The sequence below is a fragment of the Lupinus angustifolius genome, chromosome LG13 (assembly GCF_001865875.1).
Source record: "Lupinus angustifolius cultivar Tanjil chromosome LG13, LupAngTanjil_v1.0, whole genome shotgun sequence".
Lineage (NCBI taxonomy): Eukaryota > Viridiplantae > Streptophyta > Magnoliopsida > Fabales > Fabaceae > Lupinus > Lupinus angustifolius.
Window position 1 is genome coordinate 1,106,815 of NC_032021.1, and position 24,966 is coordinate 1,131,780.

Consider the following 24,966-nt stretch of genomic DNA (forward strand, 5'->3'; position numbering starts at 1 on the left):
ACACACACACACACACATGAAATATTCCATAGTTGAATGTCAATTTTTGATACATTCTAAAGGGGCATTGTTTGTGAAATGAGTGGATGAAAATGTTGTGCTAGCCTCTCTTTTATGTTGAGGTGATGAGCAGAACAATAGTTGCAAAAACTTGCTAGCTATTTGATTATCCAATTTCAGAAACTAAAGGTCTGTTACTTTCACTTGGTCAATTTAGGTTTTTGACATTTCAAGTCTACAAATTTTTACTCCCCAAGAACTGGACTATTTGCTTTGTGGTCGTAGAGAGTTGTGGAAGGTATGTTTTTAACCTAAATTTATTATATGCTTATAATAAATTTTGAGTTCTCACCATGGGCGTTATAATCATGTTCATTTGTATTTTATGCAGGCTGAGACACTAGCCGATCATTTAAAGTTTGATCATGGGTACACTGCCAAGAGCCCTGCTATAGTTAATGTACGATTCTTTTCCTTGCATGAGGACAATTGTGTATTATGAAAAGTTTAGGGCTGTTATGCTTGATTGCTCATCCTGTTTTTGTTATTTTCAGTTACTTGAAATAATGGGAGAGTTCACACCAGAGCAGCAGCGTGCCTTCTGTCAATTTGTTACTGGTGCACCTAGGTTGCCACCTGGTGGACTGGCTGTTCTAAATCCAAAACTAACAATCGTGAGAAAGGTATTTACAATATATTTTTTCACGTGCTATCTGTATTATATAGTTCATTCGCACTTTGATGTAATTTTTATTGCATATCTTGAATGCTGTTTTCTTTTCCCCGGGTGAGGTATGATCCATTCTTTCTTTTTTAGGTTTGGTGATGGCCCATGTTATTGCTGCTTATTTTTAATAAAGATATTATCACTTAAAAAACTTTTTCTTAAGTAATATGACGTCTCTTGGTCGTCTGCCTATCAGAATAAAGCAACATTGATGTGGAAAAGATTTATTTGACTTCAGTGAAATAAAAGAAATGAAGGCGTTTTTGGTCTTCTTTGTTGCATCCCAGTTTCCTAGTTATTTGTGAATTTTATGTGATTTAAATTTAAAAGCTGAAAAGTCCAATATTAATGTGATTACATGTCTGGGTACAGCTTTCGTCAACTGCGGCTAATGTTTCATCTAATGGGAATGGACCTTCTGAATCAGCTGATGATGACTTGCCAAGTGTGATGACATGTGCTAATTACCTGAAGCTTCCTCCTTACTCTACAAAGGTAACACAGTTGCAGTATTGTTGATCATATGATCATGCAGGTCAAATCATCTTTTCGTACTGATCTTGATATACACCATAATGCAGGAAATTATGTACAAGAAGCTACTCTATGCAATCACTGAAGGCCAGGGATCCTTTGATTTATCATGAGTTTCTGGAACTAACCAACCTGACCCTGTATGTTAATATGACGAATCAGGGGTCTACTCTCGATGTTCAATTATTTGTAATGTCCTTGCTTCTCAAATAATTGCCACATTCGGGGCCTCGTTAAAGGTTGTGGCACAGTTCAGGTGAGTTTCAGTGAGATGGGATATCGTTATTGGCTCTTGTGTTTATATGACTAGAGATTAGTTGTATTCTCTGTGCTGCAGCACTTGCACAATTTGATGATCTAGCAATATAGCTTATTTTTCATTTTCTTCAAATTTCTGATCAGTTAATGTGGGTTCTTCCATTTAATGGCAGTTGAATTGGATCGCCACATTTCCAAGGTGTAAAGGAATTTGCAGACCTCCTTCTACAATTAGAATGTGTAAATAAAAATAGGAATATTGAGTTTTTTCCTCCATATTTTTTTGTATCATGTTTGCAAGTTATGACAGCAATTATACATGTATGGAAAATTTTCAAGGAATAGAAATAATTTGAAATACTGTGATATTTATTATATTCCTGTTGATAAGTCAAGTTGTGGTAAAAATTTCATTTGCAGAATTTCTATTTGACTGAATTTTGATTAGTTTGATATTGTTTTTCGACATTTTTAATCAGATTAAACGATAATATCATATTTATCTAAACTTAATTAGTAGATCATGTAATGAAACTATTAACGGATGGTTGGTTCAAAGATTTAAGTTTGAGTTTTTATGTATGGAAAAAACTTGTGCAGGATATAAATTTCTTTTTTTGATATATATATACGCACACACACCAACAAAATTAAAGTGATAGATTCCAGCAAGTATACTGTATACATATATCCCATCCCATTTTCTCCTCCACTTCAACAAATTAACATCTTGCAAATACATTTTGCCTCCATTTCACCAATTTAAGCTTAACCTTTCAAACGGTTCTTTCCTAAATCCCAATATGATGAAAAGGTTAAGGGTTTGATTTTTGAAAATAATACTTGTTGGGAAGTGCAACCACATTGCTCAAAAGAGATTAGTTCCTTGTCCAAAATGAGGAGATACTCTTGGTAATATAAAAATATTTTACTTTAACTAGTTTGTCGTTGCACTTGTAAAATATTTGATTACAAGCAGCTATTATATTTAATATTCAATTAAGAAATGTTAAACTAAACTCTGAATTTGTTCAGATAATCATACAATTGTTGCATTAACTCGGATGTATGATGAATGTAAGTCACTGCGGACTAGAGTGTTATTTTATTAACAGTAGAGAAGAAATTTTGATCAGTGTTCCACTATCTTATTATGGGGACTACTATGCTAATTTGTTGGTGAGGAGCGTTAGAGGAGAATATCATTTTTGTTATTTATTTTTATGGAAGATGTAGGGTAGTTTTACAGCAAGAAGAATTTTTGGATCTTTTAATCAAATTCACTATATTATGCAATGAATAGATGGGAATATTCACCCAATTAATGATGAGAAATAATGCGTTATTATATATAGAAAAACGTTTAAAAATAGGAAACAAAATTGAACCAAACATGCCCATATTTGCACTTTATGAATTATTATGATGCAACTCTACATAATGATCTCATTCATTGTTTGGTGGCGCCAGTGCCACATAACACTTGGATAGCTAGTTCCTTCACCACTCCTGGGCAACCATCTTCACCATTTTTTAACAACATTGATTTCTCCAATGGAACTGTACATGCTTCTTTTCCCAAGCAAAGCTGCTCCAAAATCACACCAAAAAATGTTATTATAAACAAGTGTATGTATAGTTGTGTTTCTTAGTACATGGTTCATTATATGCTATACCTGTTCAACTATCTGCTTGGTGTAAGGTGCATTACATTTGCCCAAAGTAAAGGCTCCACATACACCTAAAGGATCACCATAGCTTGCAAACTCCACAGCCACAATGGTTTTGTAGTTTGGACACTTGAGGATAGCTTCTGGTATCAGTTTATCCACAACAGGTGTGAGTTTCATGCCCTTATTTGCCCATGACTTCACATTTGGTGGGTCAGTCTCTTTAATGATGCTGCATATTGTGTCTCTATTCACTCTTTGGATAACAATGTTTTCTGGGTTTTTTTCCTCCTCCTCCAATATAACAAGCAAGTTGTCTTTTTCTTTGAGGAAAGCTCTTGGTATGTGGTAACTGAATACAAGTAACAAATTTAGAATTGTCAAAAAGAGATAAAAACTAACAAAGTTACTTTTTTTGTTTGGGTAGAAATTTCTTTTTGGATTACAAGATCAACTTTAGTTACCAAGTAACTGAATAATGATATTCTTTCACTTTTTCCTCTTCTTATCCCTTTTTTGCAATTACTTTATAACCATTAATCATTTACTTAAGCCAAGTCTCACATCAAGTTTATTACACCTTTTTTTTACATAGAGAGTGAAAATAAAGTACTCTGTTACCCTTCCAAATGAGCATTTGCCTTTTGTGAATGAAGCATGGAAAGTGATAAGGATTAGTGTAAGGCAAGCATGATTTTCAGGTTATTGTTTTCAAAACAAAAGTATTTTGATCAATCATAAAATAAGTGTAAACTTAGTCTGAAAAAAGATGTGATAATATCATTGTTCATAATAATTTACTTACTCGGATTGAGTAGGCTCTCCAAGAGGAGAGAGGTAACTCATCCAATGTCGACCAATGCTTAGACCATTGATCCAAATCATTCCCTTTCCCATACTATGCATCTTGATGGCAACAGGGTCCCTTCCTTCTGGTGTTTTGAATGTTGTCTGTAAAGTAAATGCAGAATCATAAGGATTTCATATGTAAAGTATCATTGATAAATATTAATATATGTAAGGTTGTATGCTTAATGTAATGAATAAACCAATATCTGAAAGAAATATCTTTTTACATGTCAACAACCAAATGTCTAGGCATTTGTTTGTAATTTTGGATCATATTAGAAATAAACAAATTACAATAGTTTATAGTCAATATTGCATGAACATGATGCCTATTAGGCTCCACCAATGAAATACTCCATAAGCCATAGTTTAATCGAATAACCATTACCTTGTACCATGAAAGAGCATGTCCTTTTCCCTTGACATTCTTCCATTGTACTTTCTTTGATCCCTCCTCAGTGAAAATTTTATTCTTCTCTCCTTGGAGACCAACCTGCAAATTGGCACCAACTTAGTTATATAATAATCTTACTCTTACTTGTTCAATGTTGCTTTTATTCTATGCTATTTCTCATGTTTCTTTTCCTTAAAAGAAGTATTTCAATAACAGATTAATACCTCATAACCCCAAGCATTACGAGTCAGATCAATTATTCCAGAGTTTTGACCAAGGATGGTTATAGATTTTGGTCCAGCATACCTGTGTTCCATGTATGCTCCACTGTCCTGTATATTGAAATGGACAGAAAAAATGTTAGTTTTGTTGCTTATAATTTACAAGTGCCTAAAGAAGGGAAAAAATTGAGTTGAGTTGAGTTGAGCCTCTAACTGGAAGTCCCACTGTTGCAGCCAAGATAGATATCTGGTTAACTCCAACCTTGAAATTTACAGTTTTCACAAATTCAAAGGTTTTCTCCTCATGGCTACCATGATCAGATCCTTAAAACCATCAAAGACAAATTGCAAAATCGTTAGCACCCGACTTCTCAATAAAATATAATAATATCACTTAGGGGAGTTTGAAAGGATTTATAAAGAGCTCATTTGAGTTTATCTTATTGTATGAACACTTAAGCATCTATGAAAAAGCTTACAATATCCCTATAAGTTCTTTTGAGCTTATATCAATAAACTTGCTAAAGAAGTTTATGAAATAAGCTAACAAAAAGCATATAGGAAGGTTTAATAAGCTATGTATAGATTTACGTGTGCTTACCTATGTATTCTTCATTTACAAAGACCAGCATTGAATGGCCAAGACTCATAATACGAAGAACGGAGGCTGGCTCATTCTTCTTTGGCAAGTCTTCTGGACCCAACTCAACACTACAGTAAAAATATTTCACAAAGTCTGGGATAGAAGTTGCAGAATAAGGTATAAAGGGAAAAAAACTAAGAATAAAATATAAACTCACCTTGTGGTGTACCACGCGTAGTCAGTGGTGTCTTTAAGCAAGGAATAAAGTTCGGCAGGCGTTTTATCTTTGGCTGGCAATTGTTTGGTAGTTGCAATGGTTTCAGAAAACATCACCCACTTAAGGTTATCGTTTGCGGCCTTTGACTTCTTGTAGTTTCTTTTATTATGTTGTGAAACAATCTAGTTGTGGAGGCAATGCAAAACAGTTAGTTACACAAGAATGTGAATTTTGTACTTGTTAATGTAAAGGGATAGTATACAGTTACATTTTGAGTGTTGAAGACCATAGTCTTGCAATCCGGGAGGATGCTAATGGAACGTGGTGGCAAATAATAGTCCACACCTCTAAATTTTGAAGTTGTTGACATATTGGTATGGTTGTTAGTGATGAAAGCAGCACATAAATCACTTTCGCGTTTCTCATACACAATAATCTGCATAATTAAAACTTGCACCTTAGCCTACAGATATCACATAATCGCTTCTTTTCTAATAGCGTTATTCTTGTGTCGGACGCTTACCTCATTAAATTGGCTCACTTTTGTGGTAGTAGATTGACCTGTGAGTAAAGCCTTCTTGCATAGGCTGAGAGCCTTGTGCACATCCCTCAAGTGGCTCCATTTTGGTTCTCTCTGAAGACCAAACTCATCAAGAGGAGCTTCATCATAATAGCGGGTTGTGGAAAAGGCCGAGCTTGTTCTACCAAAATTTGTTCCACCATGGTACTACAGGAGTTTCAGATTAAGTTGAGTAAGAGAAACTATGCTTATTTATGCCCATCAGTTTCATCAAAAGTAAGTTTGAGTTGGACGATAAGGCCATTACCATATAGTAGTTAGCCAAAGCTCCATTCTTAGAGAAGAAGCGAGCAATTGAGAAGGCGATGTCTTCCACGGATCTTTGTGATGGTGGATCTCCAAATACTCTGTATCTGTAATGACAAATTACCAACTAATGCTCTTAGCCCTTGATAGATGCCAAAATATGATCTGTTTAATAATCAGGTGTCTCATTATGTTGCCTTAATGTGAATCCATGAGTCAAATGTAGTCATGCATGGTTTAGTTTATCAATAGAACACGAAAAGACGGGAAAGTAAAACACTTTGGTTCAAGAGATGAATGGTTGAATCAACAAGAAGAGCACATATCCTATTCTGCATATTCCATCTTATTGTGTTCATGCACTAAAAGATACGGAACTCTCAAATTGTTCCATAAGCATAAACATGGTTGAAGGGGTATACTTACTGAACTGTCCAGTTTTCAGTCCATATGGAAGGCTTGTATGGTTTGTTCGGGCCGACGAAGGTATCACCACAGTGCCTTCCATTGCATGCATTGATCTGCTCAATGAAGTATACATTGTCAATTCACAGTTGATAACAATATTTCTATTATTCTTACACCTTAGATTCCACACCCCCTTACATTGGTTTACAATGATGAAGTTATTGATTAGCAATATGTATCAGTAACATAATGCACCTTTACAATAGTTAATAATGAATGAGTTTTTGGTTAATAATGTGTATTGGTTATTGAACTAGTTGTGTCTTCATAGGTTATGGATCACATGCTGCTGATTTAATAACTAATCAACGTTGTAAACTAATAATAATTTACTTTTCATAAACTGGAGTATGAAATATGCAAAATCTTACTCATACCAAAAACATTTTCCTTACACAATATCCAACTAAAAGGAAAATTTTGGCTAGACAATTTCATGAACTCACTACTGGGTCAGGAGCATCTGTCTGCTTGCACATAATCCATGGAACTCCAGTATCGGTTGAAACCGCCAATTTCGCGGCCCATTGGACATAATTAGGTCCTTCCTCATCATAAGCAAGTTGGATATGGTTGTACTCATTCTCAATCTGCACTGAGTAAATAAAATTTGAGGATATGGCATGTTTATAACTTCAAAAAGTGAGCAAAAACTTAAATAGAGTTAGGAGAAGAATTATGTAGAAAATTAGAACCTGTGCCAAAATTATAGGGCCTCCTTGTGGAGCAAAGAGGTTTGCCTCTTTCACTCTTCCTATTATGGCTGATACGTATTTTTTCATGTGTTTCTGCACATTAGAAAGTATTTCAGTAATCATAAATAGCCTCAAAAAATTTCCAGAAACCAGAAACTAGAAAGTTATATATATATATATATATGGAGAACAGAACAGAGTTGATTACCTTAAAGGGTTCATTGTTAGAGCGAAATATAATATTTGGAACCTCTCTTAGCCAATATGGAAGTCCTCTGATGCATTAAAGATAGAGGAAGATGATCATTGCCAAAGAGTGAGAAAGAGAATAAATAAAAGTAATAAGTACAAAAGGTTATAAAATATAGATCATATCACATGATGCTGCAGCAACATCTCCCTTACTAGGCCGTGATCATAGTCACCTAATACGTGGTACTCTTTGGTACGGGTATAGGTACGTAGGATGCGTTAAGTTACCATGTCAAGTAACGGTACGCTAGAGGTATATTGAGTAGAGTTTCTATAGCTCTCTGCATAGTTGTCTCTAGTGTTGCTTCTTATAGGTTTGAATTAACATCATAGGAGAAATACTCAAAGATAAAAAGTTTCTTGTTTGTTTAACTCATTCATGTAAGTGAATATACATTACCAATTATTATTCTTTTCTTTTACTTAAAAGGAACCAATTCGCAAAGGAAACACAAATTGATACAAGAGAATCCGTTCACGGTTCGCTACTCAAATGAGAGAATTGTGTTTCAATGACCGTGATTATAGCTTGTAATAGGCTGCCACGACAGAGTTATTGCAACCGCGATCACAATCCAACCATAACTAAAATTTAAAACTTTTAACAAAAGCTGCATAAAATACACATATGTATAGGTTGGTGAATTTGATGCAAAAATGGCAGAAAAAGGATTGATGTAATATAGTTTTGTAAAATTGAAATGAAGGTAGAACATACCCATGATTCCATTCAGCTTGGATGAAAGGGCCAACCCTAAGGGTTACATACATTCCATTCTGTTGAACAAGCTTAATGAATTTTACTAAATCATATTGGCCTTCAAAGTTGAACTACATATACAATGACACAAACCAAGTCAAAGACTGAGACATTAGTTAACCTTGTAATTAGTGCATATAATGTAACTTTGCATGGTGTAGGTAGCATTTTTACCTTGCCTTTTACAGGCTCGTGAGCATTCCAAAACACATAGGTTTGGATCACATTCAAACCTCCCTGTTTTGCCTTTTGAAGAAGATCTGGCCACATCTGAAACATTCCTCGTTCACACACATAACACAAACATTAGCTACATGTTTCAAATTGAGAATTGATCACTTGATGTAGAAAATATTGAAGTTTTGATGATCACCGCAACCACATCAATTATGATTGCAGTATGGCCTCGAAGCACAACAATGCAAACATATTAGATCGCATTGCACCCCTTGAATCGTAGTGACACAGACATATTCGCATCGAGATCATATGGAATTTTAAAACAAATTTTCAATCACAAAAAATGCACAAAATGTCACAATCCACATCATAATAATCATTATGCCCACAATCATAATAGCAACAATTGTAGCCACAATTTAAAACTATTAGTCCAATATTAATTTTAGCTAAGTTGACAAGAATGCTCATTTAGGAAAATTTTGATTTTTACAACTTTTCCCAATGCATGTATAGGTTTCTAAGATTATATTACAAATAATTGTACATATAATAAAACCCTCTATTAATATCATTAATGTTATCATATGTATGATGTTACTTGATGAAGAAGGTACCTCTGGAGTGCTTCTTGTGTAATGGATGGAACCAGAGAAGAGAAGCTCACGTTTTCCATTGATAATGAGTGACCTTCCATCATAAGTCACTGTCTTATTTATTTTATGAATCCTTTTAACAATATTATTATTATTATTTTGTTGAAGAATATCCTGGGCAATAACATTGGACAATGAAACAATGATGAAAATGACAAAGAATCTGAGAAGTAACATTGTAACTAGAGAAAGAATGAAATGTGTTTAAGGGAAAATAGGAGCATTCATTACAGAAGAAGATGGTTCCATTAAAGATTAACACTAATGTGAGGTTAATTAGTTTAATAGATTATGTATAAGAAGGGCTTAGAGTAAAGTTCGGATTAATGTTTGAATTTACTGTTAGGAATCATTGGTCATGGTTGCTTCATTCCTATGCTTTTTTTTCTACTTACCTTCCTTTTTCTGTTCTTTGGTTACTTTATTTATGTCTTTGGTTACTATTTTTAGAACATATTTGAGGATCATCTTATTCTTTATCTCTCTTCTAGTTTAGTAATGTTTTGATTAATTTCGACATTCTAAACAGAACTATAACTCATTATCACAACTCCATGTACTATTTTCTTTCTAATCTAAAACCACTAATTATTATGGGACAATTTTATAGGAAATTAAAAAATATAGTATTTAAAGGATTATAAGTTCAAAATCCAAATTATTTTAAATCCAAACATTTTTTATAAATTGAATTTCATTAAATGTTGTTTTGTATTATTATCATTGACCGAGTACATGGTATGAATAAGATGAGGGATAGCAAATTCTTCGTGTTTATAGGTAAATTAATATTTCTCCTATTTTCCCCCTCCTATCCTAAGATATGTTGGAACCACTACATAAAACAAAGACTCTAGTAACGAATTATATATGTTATTGTAATCTTCTCACTATACCCTTTCATTTTGTTGTTACCCAACTGATCTTATTGGGTTAGGGCCTAGTGTTTATACCTGTACATGTTGTTAATTAGGTTGGTTTATAGTCATGAGTCCAACAATGTTAGCACTTAATAGAAAGACTATACATCCTAGGTTTAGAATAGATCATGTGACAAGAGGACTAAGTTAGAAGTACATTTTCTATCCTAAAATATGTATTATTTTATGTATAATTTCATTTTCATTGGTCAAAAATATAAATTTTATTTTATTTTATTTTTCTGGCCAATGAAAAACAAGTGATATATGTGTTGGGATAAAAAATGTGACTCCAGCTATGTCTAACACACAGGAATGTGCTAGTGATAAATTGATAATTCATTGTACAAATTATTCTACTTTCAAACATAAACCAAAATTTGAAATATAAAACAAAAAAAAATGATTAGAGGTGATGATAAAAAAATGAAAGATTTGAAATAGAACTTATAAGAAGCAAGAAAATAATAACTATTAAAGAGTATATATATCTGATTATATTGTCTATATATTAGAGGAGAATTCATCAACTCTTCAAGAAGTTGAGATGATAGCATTAGAAACAGCTAATGAAGAAGCAAGTTAGTTGAGATTGCTTGCGGAAATTTCCCAATAGGAAAAACTAATACCAATTGTGTTGATTCATTGTGATAGTACCGCGACTACTGCAAAAATTGAGAACCACCTTTATAATAGTAAGAAATGACAAATTTGTTGTAAGTACTCATTACAGGAGTTGTTAGAGTGGACATGTACGCACTAAGAATAACTTAGCAGATCCTTTGATGAAAGGACTAGCTGGAGAGAAAGTCCATAATACACTAAGAGTATGAGACTATTGCCCTTAGAACGAGGATCACTCATAATGGTAACTCGAGCTAACTGACTGGAGATCCCAAGAAATAGGTTCAATGGGTAATAACAAGTTGTGAAGTGATATGAGAATGAACATGCTATAAAATTATGGGAAGAATGATTCCTGCAACATATGTAAGGATGGGTTTAACTCTTAATGAGATATATACTACAATTGGAGTGGATTACCTAGATTGCATGAGTACTATTGATAGACTCACCTATGTGAATGTAGAAGTGATGTCGCTTCCTATAAATTTTGTGGCATAAATTTATAGAGCATTCACTATACTGGGATAGACGTGTTTGACCTTTAATGCATGAGCTTTACAGAATACACATTTGAGTGTGTGTGGTTTGATGCTGAAGATAGAGTTCAAGACTACGAGTCACTATAGCAAAATCTGGATATTATTCACTATGCAAAATTTCAAGTCGTATGATACATTTATTTATGCACAATCTTATTGAGGCCACAAATATTCTCAGAAATCGTTTTTTAATTTCAAGTGGAGGATCGTTGGAACTTGGTTGTAATGTGAAATCTAAAAAGCTCCAAAGTCCCAAAGTCCCACATGAAAGTGTTTTGAAAGAAAACAACTTTGAAGTCCCTCATTGGAGAGGTGAGGAATTTGGAAAAAAAAAATCTCATGTTATAAATAGAAGCATTCTCCATTCATATTTTTTTGCCCTAAGTTGAATGCGCTTTCATTCAACTTTTTCTTTCTCCCTTATATTTTTTGCCGATGCATTTCTCGCAAACTTCTCACCCTTTATTTCTGTGGCACTAAGAAATGGCACAGACAGACATATTATGAGAATTTCGAGAAGTGACACCGGTAGTTAGTATTGGGGGAAAAGAATCGACATTTCGAGAGCTGACACTGATAGTCAGTATTGAGGGAAAAGAATTGACACAGGTAGCTATATTGTGGACATTTCGAGAACTAACACTGGTAGTCAATATTGTGGGAATAGAATTGACACGGGTAGCCATATTGTGAGTATTTCGAAAATTGACATTGTTAGTCATATTGTAGGGATTTCGAGAATTGACACTGGTAGCCATATTGTGGTAGGTGTATTCGAGATTGGTTCTTATAGTGCAATAAGAATTCGATAACAGAGATTTAGGCTGTTTGGGATGACGTGGTTGATAGTCTGCTTACACATTTTTGACAGTGTCATGAAACGTCTTAAAAGAGCGATATGGTCGTGACTCGGCCAATAATAATTATTTCGTGTCATTTAGAATTGTTGCAAGCTCCAATAATAACAGTTTATTATAAGAAAATGATATATCAATGTAAGAATAAGTTTGTATCTGTACCCCATTTAATTTATTATTTTTCCCTTATGTTTTTTGTTGATATTTTGAGATGCTCTAAATATTCTGGTTAGATGGAAAATACAACTAGCCACTCAACAACCTTTTGTTTATGCCACCATACCCAACAACTATTGATTCCATGCAATTTTATTGAAAATGAAGGGTCTGAATATGTTATTATCAAGAGAAAAGATTTATACATTATAAAACATATAATTCATTTTTAATTATTATTAACTCTTAAATAAAAGTAATACAAATAAATTATAAACAATATAATAATTGTATATAAATCTTTACATACTGTATAAATATTACATCCTATTAACCATGCCTAACTCAAATGTTAGATGATTGAATATTTTTTAAGATATGAGAGCTTCAATTAACAATACACAGCCAACAACTTCAATGTGATATTTACACTTTAAAAGATTAGTTTTCAACTATCAATTAGAAATGAAGAAATAAAATAAATTAAATATGTTTTGTCTAAGGTGATGAACAAAAGGGTAGCAAGATTAAGAACATGATAGTGCAAAAGTAGTTGGGTTGATCATGATGTTGATGTACCATTCACTATCACTAGCACCTTCCCCACTTTAATTACTCATAAATAAGAGGTGTTCCTATTAAAGCCATATACACCGTAAAATATAGATACACATATGTTGTCTCACAGTTTATGTTATTTCATGTGTTATGGACTTTTGATTGGTTATAAAAAATATGTATAAGTTAAATTTTAATTATTAAGTATTTTTTTGACCAATCACAAGCTAATGACATATGGAGTGACACAAACTATGACAATATTGCTTATTGATGAAGGAAAATGGTGGTCCATTCTCTTAGTAGTTGTGAATTGTGACATAAATTGCATTGCTTTCTTTCACATCCATCATCTTCACTCTTGTCACCATCTTCCATGTGGGTTTATTGGAAAATCTATTTTCCATCTCTTTCATCTTCCTCACCAAGCTTTCTAAGATCTAAATTTAAGAACAACTTTTAATGTAATTAAGCATTGGAGACATAACAAATATACACTTAAGAATAAAATATGTCCTTTCATTTTTCATTCTTATTACTTTTTTTCATATTGAAAAAGTAATAAGAATGAGAAGTGTTAATAAGTTTTTTATCATCTTGGTATCGAGCTATATTTCTGCAGGTACACTATTGTTACTGTAGTATAATTTAACTACTTATACCAGAATATAACTTATGCCTTTAAATCCATTGATTATTTGACACGTGTTTTATTTCACTCATTTCTAGAAATTCTCATCGTAAAATATATTATAAAAGACAAAATAAAACACGTGTCAAATAATTAATAAACTTGAGAAGATAAATAATAAGTTATTCTCTTAAAAAATATGATCACAATTATATAAACAGTTCAAAAATTTGTACTCATTTACTTTATAACTTGTATTCACCTTGTTCGGGTTCAAACTTCTTAATACTAGTAATCTCCTTACCTTAATTAATTAATTTTTTATTTGTTAACCTAAGTTATTCCATGTAGTGGATGGCAACATGCATTGACTTAATTTTGCATTTGATTCTTCAAACAGGGGAAAAGGGACAAAATCAATCCATATATGCTACAAACTTATACTACAAAAATAAATGTTATGCTATTCTAATAAATTATTTTAAACATATTTAAGCATGGGTAAAAGTTGTACATAAATGTAATATCTTAGTTAAAATTGTTTTAAAGTAATTTATTGGAAGGATACATATAAAATCAAAGGAAACTGTTCACTTCCCTTTGTCAGAAGTAGCACTACCATCGCATTTATATTCGATTGCATAAGGACTTGCCATTTATCAAGTACGTTGAATTTTGACTTCACAGTTTTATTTAAATATTTATCCATCCCAATCATACTACATCAAGTGGAGCCATAATAGTAATATTTATGTGTTATTAATGTAAAAATTTATATATTTAATACATTATATTGTATTATTTTTTATGAAATATTGATAATTAAATTTGAATAATTAATAATGCATTGAGAATATATAAAAATTATATATTATTGATGTATACATTTTTCTCAATATTAGGGTACTTGTAACTTGTTTACTTTAAGTGTAATATCTATACATTATAAAGATTTATAGATAGTCATCAAATCTTTAATTACTCAATTGGATAATACATTGATAATATATAAATCTCATACCTTATTATTATATACATTTTCTGTGATTTACTTTAGGAAAAAATTTCATATCCCCATATCTCATATCATAATCAAATGGCGGGTTTTATATTTAAGTTGTATCCTCGTTCTATGGTCAAAGACTTTTCTATAGTTTTGTATTAACTTTTCTAACTTTAGAGTTTTCAAATGATATTCCTCACCTTCCCATTTAATATCCGATATTGATCTTGAAAAGATTTTATATGTATATATTGATAGAATAAGTATTTTTTATACTATTATACTAACTATTATTAATTTTTTTCAAAAAATATATTACAAATAACAGTAGATAATATATTAATAGTGTAATTTTTTTTTACCACTAGTACATTTATTTTAAACTCATCTTCAAAATGGAAAACAAACAATAAAAACTGACATTTTTCTTTGTTTATATCAATGATTCAAATATTAGGTAAGCCTGCCTAACTGATTTTACATAAATTAAACTTAAACCTAACATTTTAAAGCAAAAATTCGGTGATTGTCAGGCTGTTTCTAATTATCTTGTTTTTTAGTAGCTTGTTGAATGACTTTGAACCTGTATTTTTTTTATTTTCTTCTTCTTATCAATATTTTATTTATAGGATAATTTTGAAAAAACAAAAGTTAATAGAATTTATAAATAACAAAGTTGGACACCAACACTACCAAGAACTTTATATGTAATATAATTACATTTAGATAGAACATAGATAGGTAAATTATTTTCTCTTTTAATAAATGTTTAATGCAAATATAAAGCTTTATATTAGAAGGTAACCAATTTTTTAACTAACCTAATAATATATATACTTTATTTTTTTCATTAATATAGTTGCATCTATTAAAGATGTTATCATACTCCCGTTCACTTTAGATCCTTTGATATTTTAATTTTTCTATATTATTTAAAATATTTTGATATTATAGAAACTCTATAAATATTTATACTTTGTTTTTTTAACTATATTCTTATTATTACTCAACTTTTTCACTCATCTTTCTCATAGTCTCATTTCTCAAAGTAGGTGCACCCTTGATGTAGTTAATCCTATAATTTACTCCCATGGTCTCATCATTTATTACGTTTATTCAACTCACTATTTCATCATCAGTATCATGCAAAAATGGGTAGGAGAATCTTTCAAAAAAAATGGTGGGAAAAAAAATTGAAATTGGATTTTTGAAAATAAAGTCAGGCTTGTAGATTCCCATAAATGTACCATAGTGTGTAAAATGTATAATGGTCCCCTACTTAGCCTTTAAGATAATTCACATTGGAGTTTAATATTTTGTTTGGAATAATATCAATAATATCTCATCATTTTTTTTTAGTAAAAGGTAATTTTTTTTGAGATATGTAATTGTACATCTCAACAAGTGTCGCTCTTATAAATTAAATTATTAACCTTTTGATTTTTCTGAAGATCTAATAAGTCCTTAAACAAGTGCATAAACATCTTGTTGGTTCTTAAGTTTAATATATACACACGCTAACAAATTTTAGCATACTTAATATATTATTCATTGCTTTTACTCAGGAATCAATATTAAGTTAACAACATGTTGGTCTAATGATGTAAGATCATATTGTATTCCTAAGATTGAGAATTCGATTTTTGGGAGCGACACTTGTTAGGAATGGTAGTCACGAATCCTAAAAGAGATTAGTCTTTACCCAAAAAGGTAAGAGAATACTCTTAGTAGTACCACTTTTTTAAAATCAATGATAAATAACATAAAAAATAAATCATTATATTGATAATATAAAACTTTTATATTATTAGTGGATAGATATTAATTTTATGATTTCATTATCAAGAATAATAACCATTTAGTGCATAAAGGGGTTCATAAGATTCTCATATATCATACTATTCCAAATGTGAGAAATAATTATGTACCAACAAAATGGCTATGTACCAAAAAGTGTGATAAAATAATAATTGGTTGTAAAAAAATAGCTCACCTTTTCAAACAAAAACAAAAAATAAAAATAATTTAAATTGATTCTGAAAAGAAAGTATAGCTGGCAAGAGCTGTAAGTATAACACAGACCCATTACCCTCAAAATTGAATTTTCCCCAATTTCTCTAAAACACCTTTTCCCTTCTTGTCCTTTCTCTTCAATTTCTTGTTCAATATCCCTCAAAGATCAAAACTTGAACAACAGCATTGCCACATGAATCATTATTAGGGTTCATCACACACACCCCAAGAATCCACCAAAAAGCTGAAGAAAGAAACAAGAGAAATTGTAGTAAAGGAAGGGCAATGAGTGCCTCTAGGTTCATTAAGTGTGTCACCGTTGGTGATGGTGCTGTTGGAAAAACTTGTATGCTTATCTCCTACACCAGCAACACTTTCCCGACGGTGAGTCTTCATCATTTTTCATTAAGAAAGGTTGAATTTTTTGTGCACTTCAAGCTCTAAGTTGAGTTAGTTGTTGTTATTTTTCCAAAATAAGAAATGGGGTTATTGTAATTTTATGATTTTTTTGTTGCTCTTATTTTCTTGTATTTCATGTAATTTGTTTGGTGGCAAAAGGAAGTGTTAGGATTGAGTCTTTCATGTTGACTTTGATTCTTAGATGCTGTGTTTCTATCTGATTTGACTCTGTGGAGGTTAAGTTAGATGCTTTGCTGAAATTGCTAACTTGGGACATTAGGATATGCTCCTTTTTTTGGATTGATGCAATGATCATGACAACAATTTGTGTTATGCTGTTTGACTTACAATTGACTGGTAGATGTGAGTGATTTTGGGATGTTGTACTGGTAATTTTGACATCTTGTGTTTCTTTGTGATCCATTCCATTGTCAACAGGACTATGTTCCAACTGTCTTTGACAATTTCAGTGCAAATGTGGTTGTGGATGGGAGTACCGTGAATCTGGGTTTGTGGGATACTGCTGGTAAGTTTAGTTTCCTGGTTATGTCTCATTCTTCTAGTATTTTAGGAGTGTCTTGTATCATTGTTGATATTTTTGACTTATGTTACAGGCCAAGAAGATTACAATAGACTAAGACCTTTAAGCTATCGTGGAGCAGATGTATTCCTTCTTGCATTCTCTCTCATAAGTCGGGCTAGCTATGAAAATATTGCTAAAAAAGTAAGGCTGGTATTGTTTTTCTTATTTCTATCTTGTCTGTTCTCTACTTTGGACTAATTTTTTGTCCCTTTCCAGTGGATTCCCGAATTGAGGCATTATGCTCCAGGTGTTCCAATTATTCTTGTTGGAACAAAACTTGGTTAGATTCTTGTTCCTTCAATACCTTCTCCAACTATGTTTACACTGTTAATGTGCTCCTTCCGTAGCAGATAAAACTTACTAGAATAGTAGTTCCGTGATATTGTGAAGTTTTACTCACACTACGTACCTATCACTGTTTTGAAGTTGGGGTAGTTACAAATTTATTGAACCTGACCTCTAATTAGATGTCTTTTCCTAAATTGTAGAATCTGAAACTACTATTATATCTTCCCTGAATGGACTATTATTCAGTAGATATTGAGAGAAGGAAGTTCCTTGTTGTCTTACCTCAGTTATGACTTTGAGAAAATCTTGCTTCAACAAAAACCTAATTGACAACTTATTAAAAGGTCGGTCCCACTAAACTAACTGAGCTTTTGTCTACTCTTCTCATTCACATTACCACTCTCTTTGCACTATGCCTCATCCACTCTCTATGTGGGGCATCGCCATAATCACCAACCTGGCCATCTCAATTTCCAATCTCTTTTGCTCTCTTTCCCATATATCAGTTCTCTCCGATGGGGCTGTTTCAGTATGCCCACCATTACGATGACAATTTCACAAGAAGAAACTGAAGCCCCCACAACCAAACCAACAGGGCTTCCTCATCTCACCCAGCTTCTCCAACTAGTGTGTTCCTCCTCTGCCGAAGCTCTAGATTCTCCTCAACCTTCCCACCTTATCCATTCTCTGTCGGGAGTCCAAGACCCACTTGTGGCACCCCTCATGGGTTCTGATCGTCACGATCGACCCAAGTCTTCGATACTGTGTGCTAGAGAGAGATATGATGGGGATGGACACCGGTGATGAGAAACAAAAGAACAGAAAGAAAGCTGAATTGCTTTAGTGGGATCTGTCATTTAATGAGTTGTCAATTTATTAGTGGGTATGTCGAAACGTGATGTGCTAGGTAGTGTTTATCTAAGTCATTCTCCATGACTTCAACCAACAATTGCTTCAGATAAAACAAGCTATTTCATGAAACTATCTTCTTAAGTTCTTATATTTGTGTGTGTATTAGGAAGTTTAAGATGACATCAAAGTGCAAGTACTTAATACATGAGTAATTGCCTTGGTGGAGCCAGTATAAGTCTCTATCTCATGACTTAGCAGAATTTTCATTTATAGTACTTTATAACGAAACAAGGGTTTCTGTTCTGAAAATGTTCAGTCAATAGTTTTCACATGGTTGCTTTTGGAGCGTATTTCCCCCTACATATAGGCTTAATTTGGTGGTGTGCATTTGATAGTCTCGATGCAAAGCTGTCATGATCAGTTTGCTTGGGTATTTAATGATAACCAAGTATGTGTCTTTATAGATCTTCGGGATGATAAGCAGTTCTTTCAAGACCATCCTGGTGCAGTCCCTATCACCACAGCGCAGGTAGGTACTTCTTGTTGCTACTGCTTTCTTTATTTTTACAATTAATTGCTTCCTTTGTCATTTAACCTTTATGTTTTGTTCATAATTCGGTCCGGTTTTCTATCATTTCTGAAGGGTGAGGAACTGAGAAAACTTATTGGTGCTCCAGTTTACATTGAATGCAGTTCAAAAACACAGCAGGTGCATATATGTTATTTGTGTCAATGCATCTTTAAAACTTTTGGAGGTGAAAGAATATCATGACCTTATTGATTACCCCTTTGGATGCAGAATGTTAAAGGTGTTTTTGATGCTGCCATCAAAGTAGTTCTCCAGCCCCCAAAGCAGAAGAAAAAGAAGAGAAAGGGGCAAAAGGCCTGCTCCATTTTGTGATATTCTGTTCTTCATATTATAGTTCACGGAGGATGACATGACTGTAGCCACTTTCTGGTAGTCTTTGCCATTCTATATCTTATACTATTTCCAACCTAGAGGTAGGAATTGCTGAGTCCAACTGACAACATTAAGGTTCACTCATAAGCATCAAGCTATTTGTTTCTGCCTCTTGGATCTGTACAGTCATAATTTGAATGTGTTCGATGTGCACGACTATTTCGTTTTTTGTTTTTCTGGACTGTTTTTAGCTGGTTGTATTGACACACTATTAAATGACCATATCCATCTATGGACATGGGTTCTATTCATGTTGTAATCTAATCTAAGAAGTGCTTGTGTATGTGGCTTTGGATGTGAACTAATCATATGTAATATATTTGCCTGCTTAACAGACTAAATGTAGTTGGTTTGAAGTTTAAGGGTTCCCTCTTTCATTTGTTCCCTATTTTTTCAAGTTACTATGCTGTGATATATGAAGGTGTGAACTTTGAAAACCATGAACTTTTGAAGTAAATGTTATGGCAGTTGCAACAACATACATGGATCGAACAATGCTATAATGTTTTATTATAAATCATGCTTTATGAGAAAATATTGGTCTTTAAATTTGTCTCGATCTCTAAATGTTATGGCAGTTGCAGCTTGGAATAAATAAAGCCAAACTTTAAAAGGAAAGTCATCTGTTGAATAACTGAAAAAAAAAATACTATGAAGCTGTCAACAAAGTTGTGCATGCATGAAATAAAGAATATTTTGAAGGATTCTCAAAAGGAAAAGTAAATTCACCTGTCATTTCTCATGACTTTATCAGATGCTAAATGAATGGGTTATATGAGGTGTGGGTTTCTTTTCTTCTTTTTGGATGTGGCTGGCTGTTATTATGCCTTCCATACTTTGGTATATCTTGTAGCACTGCTTTTTGGCATCGGTGCATTTCAAAAAAGGAAGATATAGACTTGTGTGAAAAGTCGACCTATTTGACACTAGACTTGCTTAATAACTAGTTAATCAAGCCATAAATAAGTGTTGAAACAGAATTTTGTGGTGTGGATGGATCCTCCTCCATCTATGACCACATGGATAATCATGTTGAAAGTGGCTTTGGAAACACAGCAGGAAATCCTGATTATCTGAATTGAGAGATGGCAGACAAAGTTTGAGCAACCTTATATACAGGTTCCCATTTCTTAAATATTTCTAAATGTTAACACAAGTTCGGTTATTCAAATGTTCATAAGATTATTGTTGGTTGGTTGGTTCAAGTAATACATCACTGATCTCTCTTAAGTAAGGTCGTCTCTTTTCAAGAGTTACTTCCCTATGATATGAATGTGTCCCTATCTTTGGAGTTCTGAATTGCTTGTATTTCTAAAAGGTGATAGATTCTTGTAATCTTATCTTCCCTTTCTTGAGGAATATATACCTTGGCCACTTCCATCAGTCAGAAAAGACAAATGCAGTCTTGATTCTGTTCCATCTCTCTCCTCCAACGCCACTTGTTTGACCATTATATATGGCTGCAACCTGAACTCTTTCTTATAGCATTCCTGTGGTGTTCTTAATTATTTTTCCTTCAACCTTTTTCCACCCATAGTTCCTCTTCTAGGATCGTAGAATAACGTGAATGGCATCGAAGAGAATACTGAAGGAGCTCAAGGACTTGCAGAGGGATCCACCAACTTCATGCAGTGCAGGTAAAAAGGTTTAATGAAACTTGAATTAGCTTATTTGTTAATAACTTTAACAGTACTAGAGTGTTTTTTATATTGCTGTTATGGTGGATTTCTTCAGGCCCTGTGAGTGAGGATATGTTCCATTGGCAAGCAACCATCATTGGTCCAAATGACAGTCCCTATGCTGGAGGTGTTTTCCTTGTTACTATCCATTTCCCTCCTGATTATCCCTTCAAACCTCCCAAGGTACTAGACCAAAAACTCTTTACATTCTGGATTGCTATATATGAAGCTGGAACATCTGTTTATATATGTATGTGTAGTCAATTCATCCATATACTCCACCTATGTTGCAGTTCATCACCAAAAAAACTATTTTACGATTTGGTTATTGTCTTGCGACCTGGAGGTCACAGGTTCAAAACTTGCAAACAAACTTTCAGCCTGTGGGCTAAGGATATGTACCCTCCCCGAATTCCTTAATGTGAGAGTCTTGTGCAATGGATTAATTTATAGCAAAGTGATGAATGTGGTTGATGTATAAAATATTGTTTGGCAGGTTGCATTCAGGACCAAGGTATTCCATCCCAACATAAATAGTAATGGTAATATTTGTCTTGACATACTCAAAGAACAATGGAGTCCTGCTCTCACCATATCCAAGGTCATGTTTTGTATCCTTCCAAGTTGGTGCCATATGTTTCTTTTTGTTGTATATAAATGCTGATTGTTAAAAATCATGATGCAGGTGCTGCTCTCTATTTGTTCATTGCTGACTGATCCAAATCCTGATGACCCTCTTGTGCCTGAAGTTGCTCATATGTGTAAGACAGATAAATTCAAGTATGAGTCCACTGCTAGAAGCTGGACTCAGAAGTATGCCATGGGATAAGAATCTTGGCCTCTTGATTCCTCCAATACTTTTGGAGCTGTCTTTTTTGTTCTTCAAATCTTCCCTCTTGAAGTATGCCATGAGATAAGAATCTTGGCATACATATGAGAAAATTGCTCTCAAATGTTTACCTTTTGTACTTGGACAATGCTATCTTAAGAATAAATGAATATTACTCTGATTTGTAGTTTTCTGTATTCAGCCATGAACTAAGTATCAACAAGGCTCAATCATTGTGTACTTTCTTAGTTCAAGAAACAAGGTCTTTAAGAATAATAATAACCTCAAAGATCTCCAATATTTTTTAATTTGTTTTTCACAAAACCCACTTTCTTCCCATGAAAAGATTTGTAATTAAACATATTTTCTGTATACAGAATCAAAGCTTCAATCAATATCCAATCAGCAGAATATCATGTTCATTGTGATATAAAACTATACCTCTCAACCTTGTTCTGACAAGACTCTATGCCTTTTACTTGCATTTTTTTAAAATTGTGGTTAACTAATTTGAATCATATGATTATGATCTGTGGAGAAAAGGGAGCCTAAAATTTGGAGTTATATCTACAATATATTATACTTCAATTTTTGCTTTAAACTTTAATTTCCCATCGTTACCAAGTATTACACAAATCATAAAACTAAGGTAGCATACTCTAATGATCATATAAAATAGAAGAGGAGGAACCCATAACATTTAATCGTTTAAATTTATTCACTAATTCAAACCATTGGATTTCCTTATAATTGATGGTTAGGATGAGGAGTAAATTTAAAAACTTACTCTTGAAGTAAGTGGATCTCTCCTTAAAATAGAAAGTGTCATACTATAATTAATAGGATGTGATCCACTTACTCTATGGATGTGTGAATGAGTTTCTACTCATGGTTATAGGTTCTAGTGATTATTCTGAACAATTTGGTAAAGTTCAAACTTCAAAGAGTCATGATTCTTTATGCAAAGCTAAAATTTGGAGATTATTACGGTTTACGTTGATTTGGTCTATCTAGTTGATGAGTAGAATTGATTCATGGAATTGGTTTTCTTCTCATCTCCTTTGCACAATGGTCTAGTGATCCCACCCCATGCATTCAAATGTCTTGTACTTAATCTTCTAGCCTATTTAGCTTTCCTATGTATTTCGGCACTCCTTGTGCCCTTTTAATACATATTTTGCTTATAAAACAAACTTACTCCGAGAATATTTTTGGGAAAATCCAATAGTTTGAATTAGTTATTAGATCTGAATCATTAAATTTTCTTAGAATTGATAACTAAAATATAGAGTAAGTGAATCTCCTCTTATAATTAATTACTATGTAACTAGTGATGTCATTCCAGATGTCAAAAGTATGTCGAAACAAAAACTCCTATCTGTAATAGTAATCATCTTAACCTTACCCAACAGTTGTTAACGCATAAGTCTTTGTCAGCTACATTGATCAAACATTAGGCAAGTGTTCTATAAAAACAATTTAACACATAACAGACTTGCATTGTTTTTCTATTCAGCTTTTCTAAAATTATTAGTAGTAGTTTGTATTAACACATACACACAAAGAGAGAATTCAAAATTAGTTATGTCATTTCAAGCTAAAAAGAAAATTGTACATGGAGTGTCTTATGGCAGCATCTAATGTATTATATTTCTAATGGTATTATATGGTTGGCGTTATTATTAGAAGAATAGGGTATACCCCATTTAATATTCTTCTACCAAATAATTTTATTACTTGGTTCCAAAGATGCAGTTGAGTAGGCCATATCACCTTTCTCATTTGTGATGGTACCTTCAAAATCCTGTGGGGAACCCTTAAGATTGTGAGACTTAAACTGCTTTAGATTTTTCTTTTATAAAAAGTGCATTAAGTAAAATTGGAGAACAAGGGAACATTATTTTGTGTTATAAGATTAGGAGGGACCCATCCAATTATATTTCTTCGACTAAATAAGTAATAACTTCGGTTGTTCATGCATCTTTTCAAAATTAGAATAATTCCTTTTATTTATATACAATGATTTTGATTAGTTTCGTGTTTATCTAGATGACTTTTGCAATTGAATTTTGCATATCTCATTATTTTAAAATCCTCCTCATACTATAATACATAATTTTCTTAGGAATATAATTAAATTTAGTCATTTTTTTCTTTATAAGAATCTTTGGGTATAGATTAAGAACTATTTTGTTTTCTAAATTTATGAAGCGGATATAACAAATGAAAAAGTAAAACTGTAGTTACAACTAATCATACCAAACCATACCATTTTTCTGTGGTGCCTAATATGAGATAAGGTATAACATTATCATTCTTATTGCTTATAATAAAAGTGAGAGTTGAAAATTAGCACTATAGACTTTGAATTTGTGGGACCTATGAATGAATCTGGTTTTTGATGTGTTCAACGTTGATGTCATTGCCAAATTTCAATTTCATTTAGTCAAGCAACCAATAAATAAATAAACTAATAACATGTTATATGTAACAATTTCATTTATCACATCAACTCCCTTCAACTATTCAATTGGTGTTTGTTGTTAAGCAAAGAGTACTGCATGCAAAAGGAAATATCACGATATAATTTATTTATTAAAGGGAATTTCCTATTATTAAAAGTGTTTATAATATTTGTTTGAACCATTGTCATTATCATTGTATTCCTACAAAAATTAAATAGAAGGGACATTAGAATAAGAAGCAAAACAATAAAATGTTAGGAGTCTCACATTTAGTAGAATATCAAAACTTAATGTGATACAAGTCATGAGACTTTCT

The 24,966-nt window shown here is 32.6% G+C and overlaps 4 protein-coding genes across 7 annotated transcripts in view; 3 read left to right on the forward strand and 1 right to left on the reverse strand.

Moving 5' to 3' along the window:
• Positions 1 to 1,904, forward strand: part of LOC109325263 (E3 ubiquitin-protein ligase UPL3-like) — a 10,895-nt gene extending 8,991 nt beyond the window's left edge. The window contains exons 13-18 of one of the 3 annotated variants that reach the window (XR_002105112.1): positions 218 to 298; positions 392 to 460; positions 555 to 683; positions 1,100 to 1,222; positions 1,309 to 1,517; positions 1,664 to 1,904. Coding sequence is in view for 1 of the 3 variants with exons in the window: in XM_019557519.1 (XP_019413064.1) it covers positions 218 to 298; positions 392 to 460; positions 555 to 683; positions 1,100 to 1,222; positions 1,309 to 1,374 (468 nt within the window). In the remaining 2 variants the exon portion in view is untranslated. Of the gene's footprint in view, positions 1 to 217; positions 299 to 391; positions 461 to 554; positions 684 to 1,099; positions 1,223 to 1,308 lie in introns of all 3 variants that reach the window. The other 2 variants (XR_002105113.1, XM_019557519.1) reach the window with 2 other exon arrangements.
• On the reverse strand, positions 2,922 to 23,963 carry LOC109325161 (beta-galactosidase 13-like). 2 transcript variants are annotated; one of them, XM_019557335.1, is made up of 18 exons: positions 23,959 to 23,963; positions 8,629 to 8,633; positions 8,413 to 8,525; positions 7,651 to 7,717; positions 7,443 to 7,535; positions 7,194 to 7,337; positions 6,706 to 6,800; positions 6,281 to 6,386; positions 5,977 to 6,180; positions 5,722 to 5,889; positions 5,454 to 5,635; positions 5,255 to 5,364; positions 4,868 to 4,977; positions 4,657 to 4,764; positions 4,427 to 4,531; positions 3,995 to 4,140; positions 3,196 to 3,541; positions 2,922 to 3,107 (listed from the first exon to the last, which is right to left on the reverse strand). In XM_019557335.1, exons 3-18 carry the CDS (start codon positions 8,463 to 8,465, stop codon positions 2,970 to 2,972), a joined length of 2,175 nt encoding a protein of 724 aa, XP_019412880.1. In that variant the 5' UTR covers positions 8,466 to 8,525; positions 8,629 to 8,633; positions 23,959 to 23,963; the 3' UTR covers positions 2,922 to 2,969. The 2 variants fall into 2 exon arrangements, with proteins under 2 accessions (XP_019412880.1, XP_019412879.1); XM_019557334.1 differs by lacking the exon at positions 23,959 to 23,963 and adding an exon at positions 9,252 to 9,536 and having other exon boundaries at positions 8,629 to 8,724.
• LOC109325168 (rac-like GTP-binding protein RAC1) lies at positions 16,641 to 20,060 on the forward strand. Its single transcript, XM_019557349.1, has 7 exons — positions 16,641 to 16,978; positions 17,432 to 17,519; positions 17,608 to 17,717; positions 17,793 to 17,856; positions 19,181 to 19,245; positions 19,360 to 19,425; positions 19,516 to 20,060. Exons 1-7 carry the CDS (start codon positions 16,880 to 16,882, stop codon positions 19,615 to 19,617), a joined length of 594 nt encoding a protein of 197 aa, XP_019412894.1. The 5' UTR covers positions 16,641 to 16,879; the 3' UTR covers positions 19,618 to 20,060.
• On the forward strand, positions 20,996 to 22,425 carry LOC109325169 (ubiquitin-conjugating enzyme E2 10-like). The gene is made up of 4 exons (XM_019557351.1): positions 20,996 to 21,314; positions 21,412 to 21,539; positions 21,853 to 21,957; positions 22,042 to 22,425. The coding sequence occupies exons 1-4, from the start codon at positions 21,245 to 21,247 to the stop codon at positions 22,183 to 22,185; spliced, it is 447 nt and encodes a 148-aa protein (XP_019412896.1). The 5' UTR covers positions 20,996 to 21,244; the 3' UTR covers positions 22,186 to 22,425.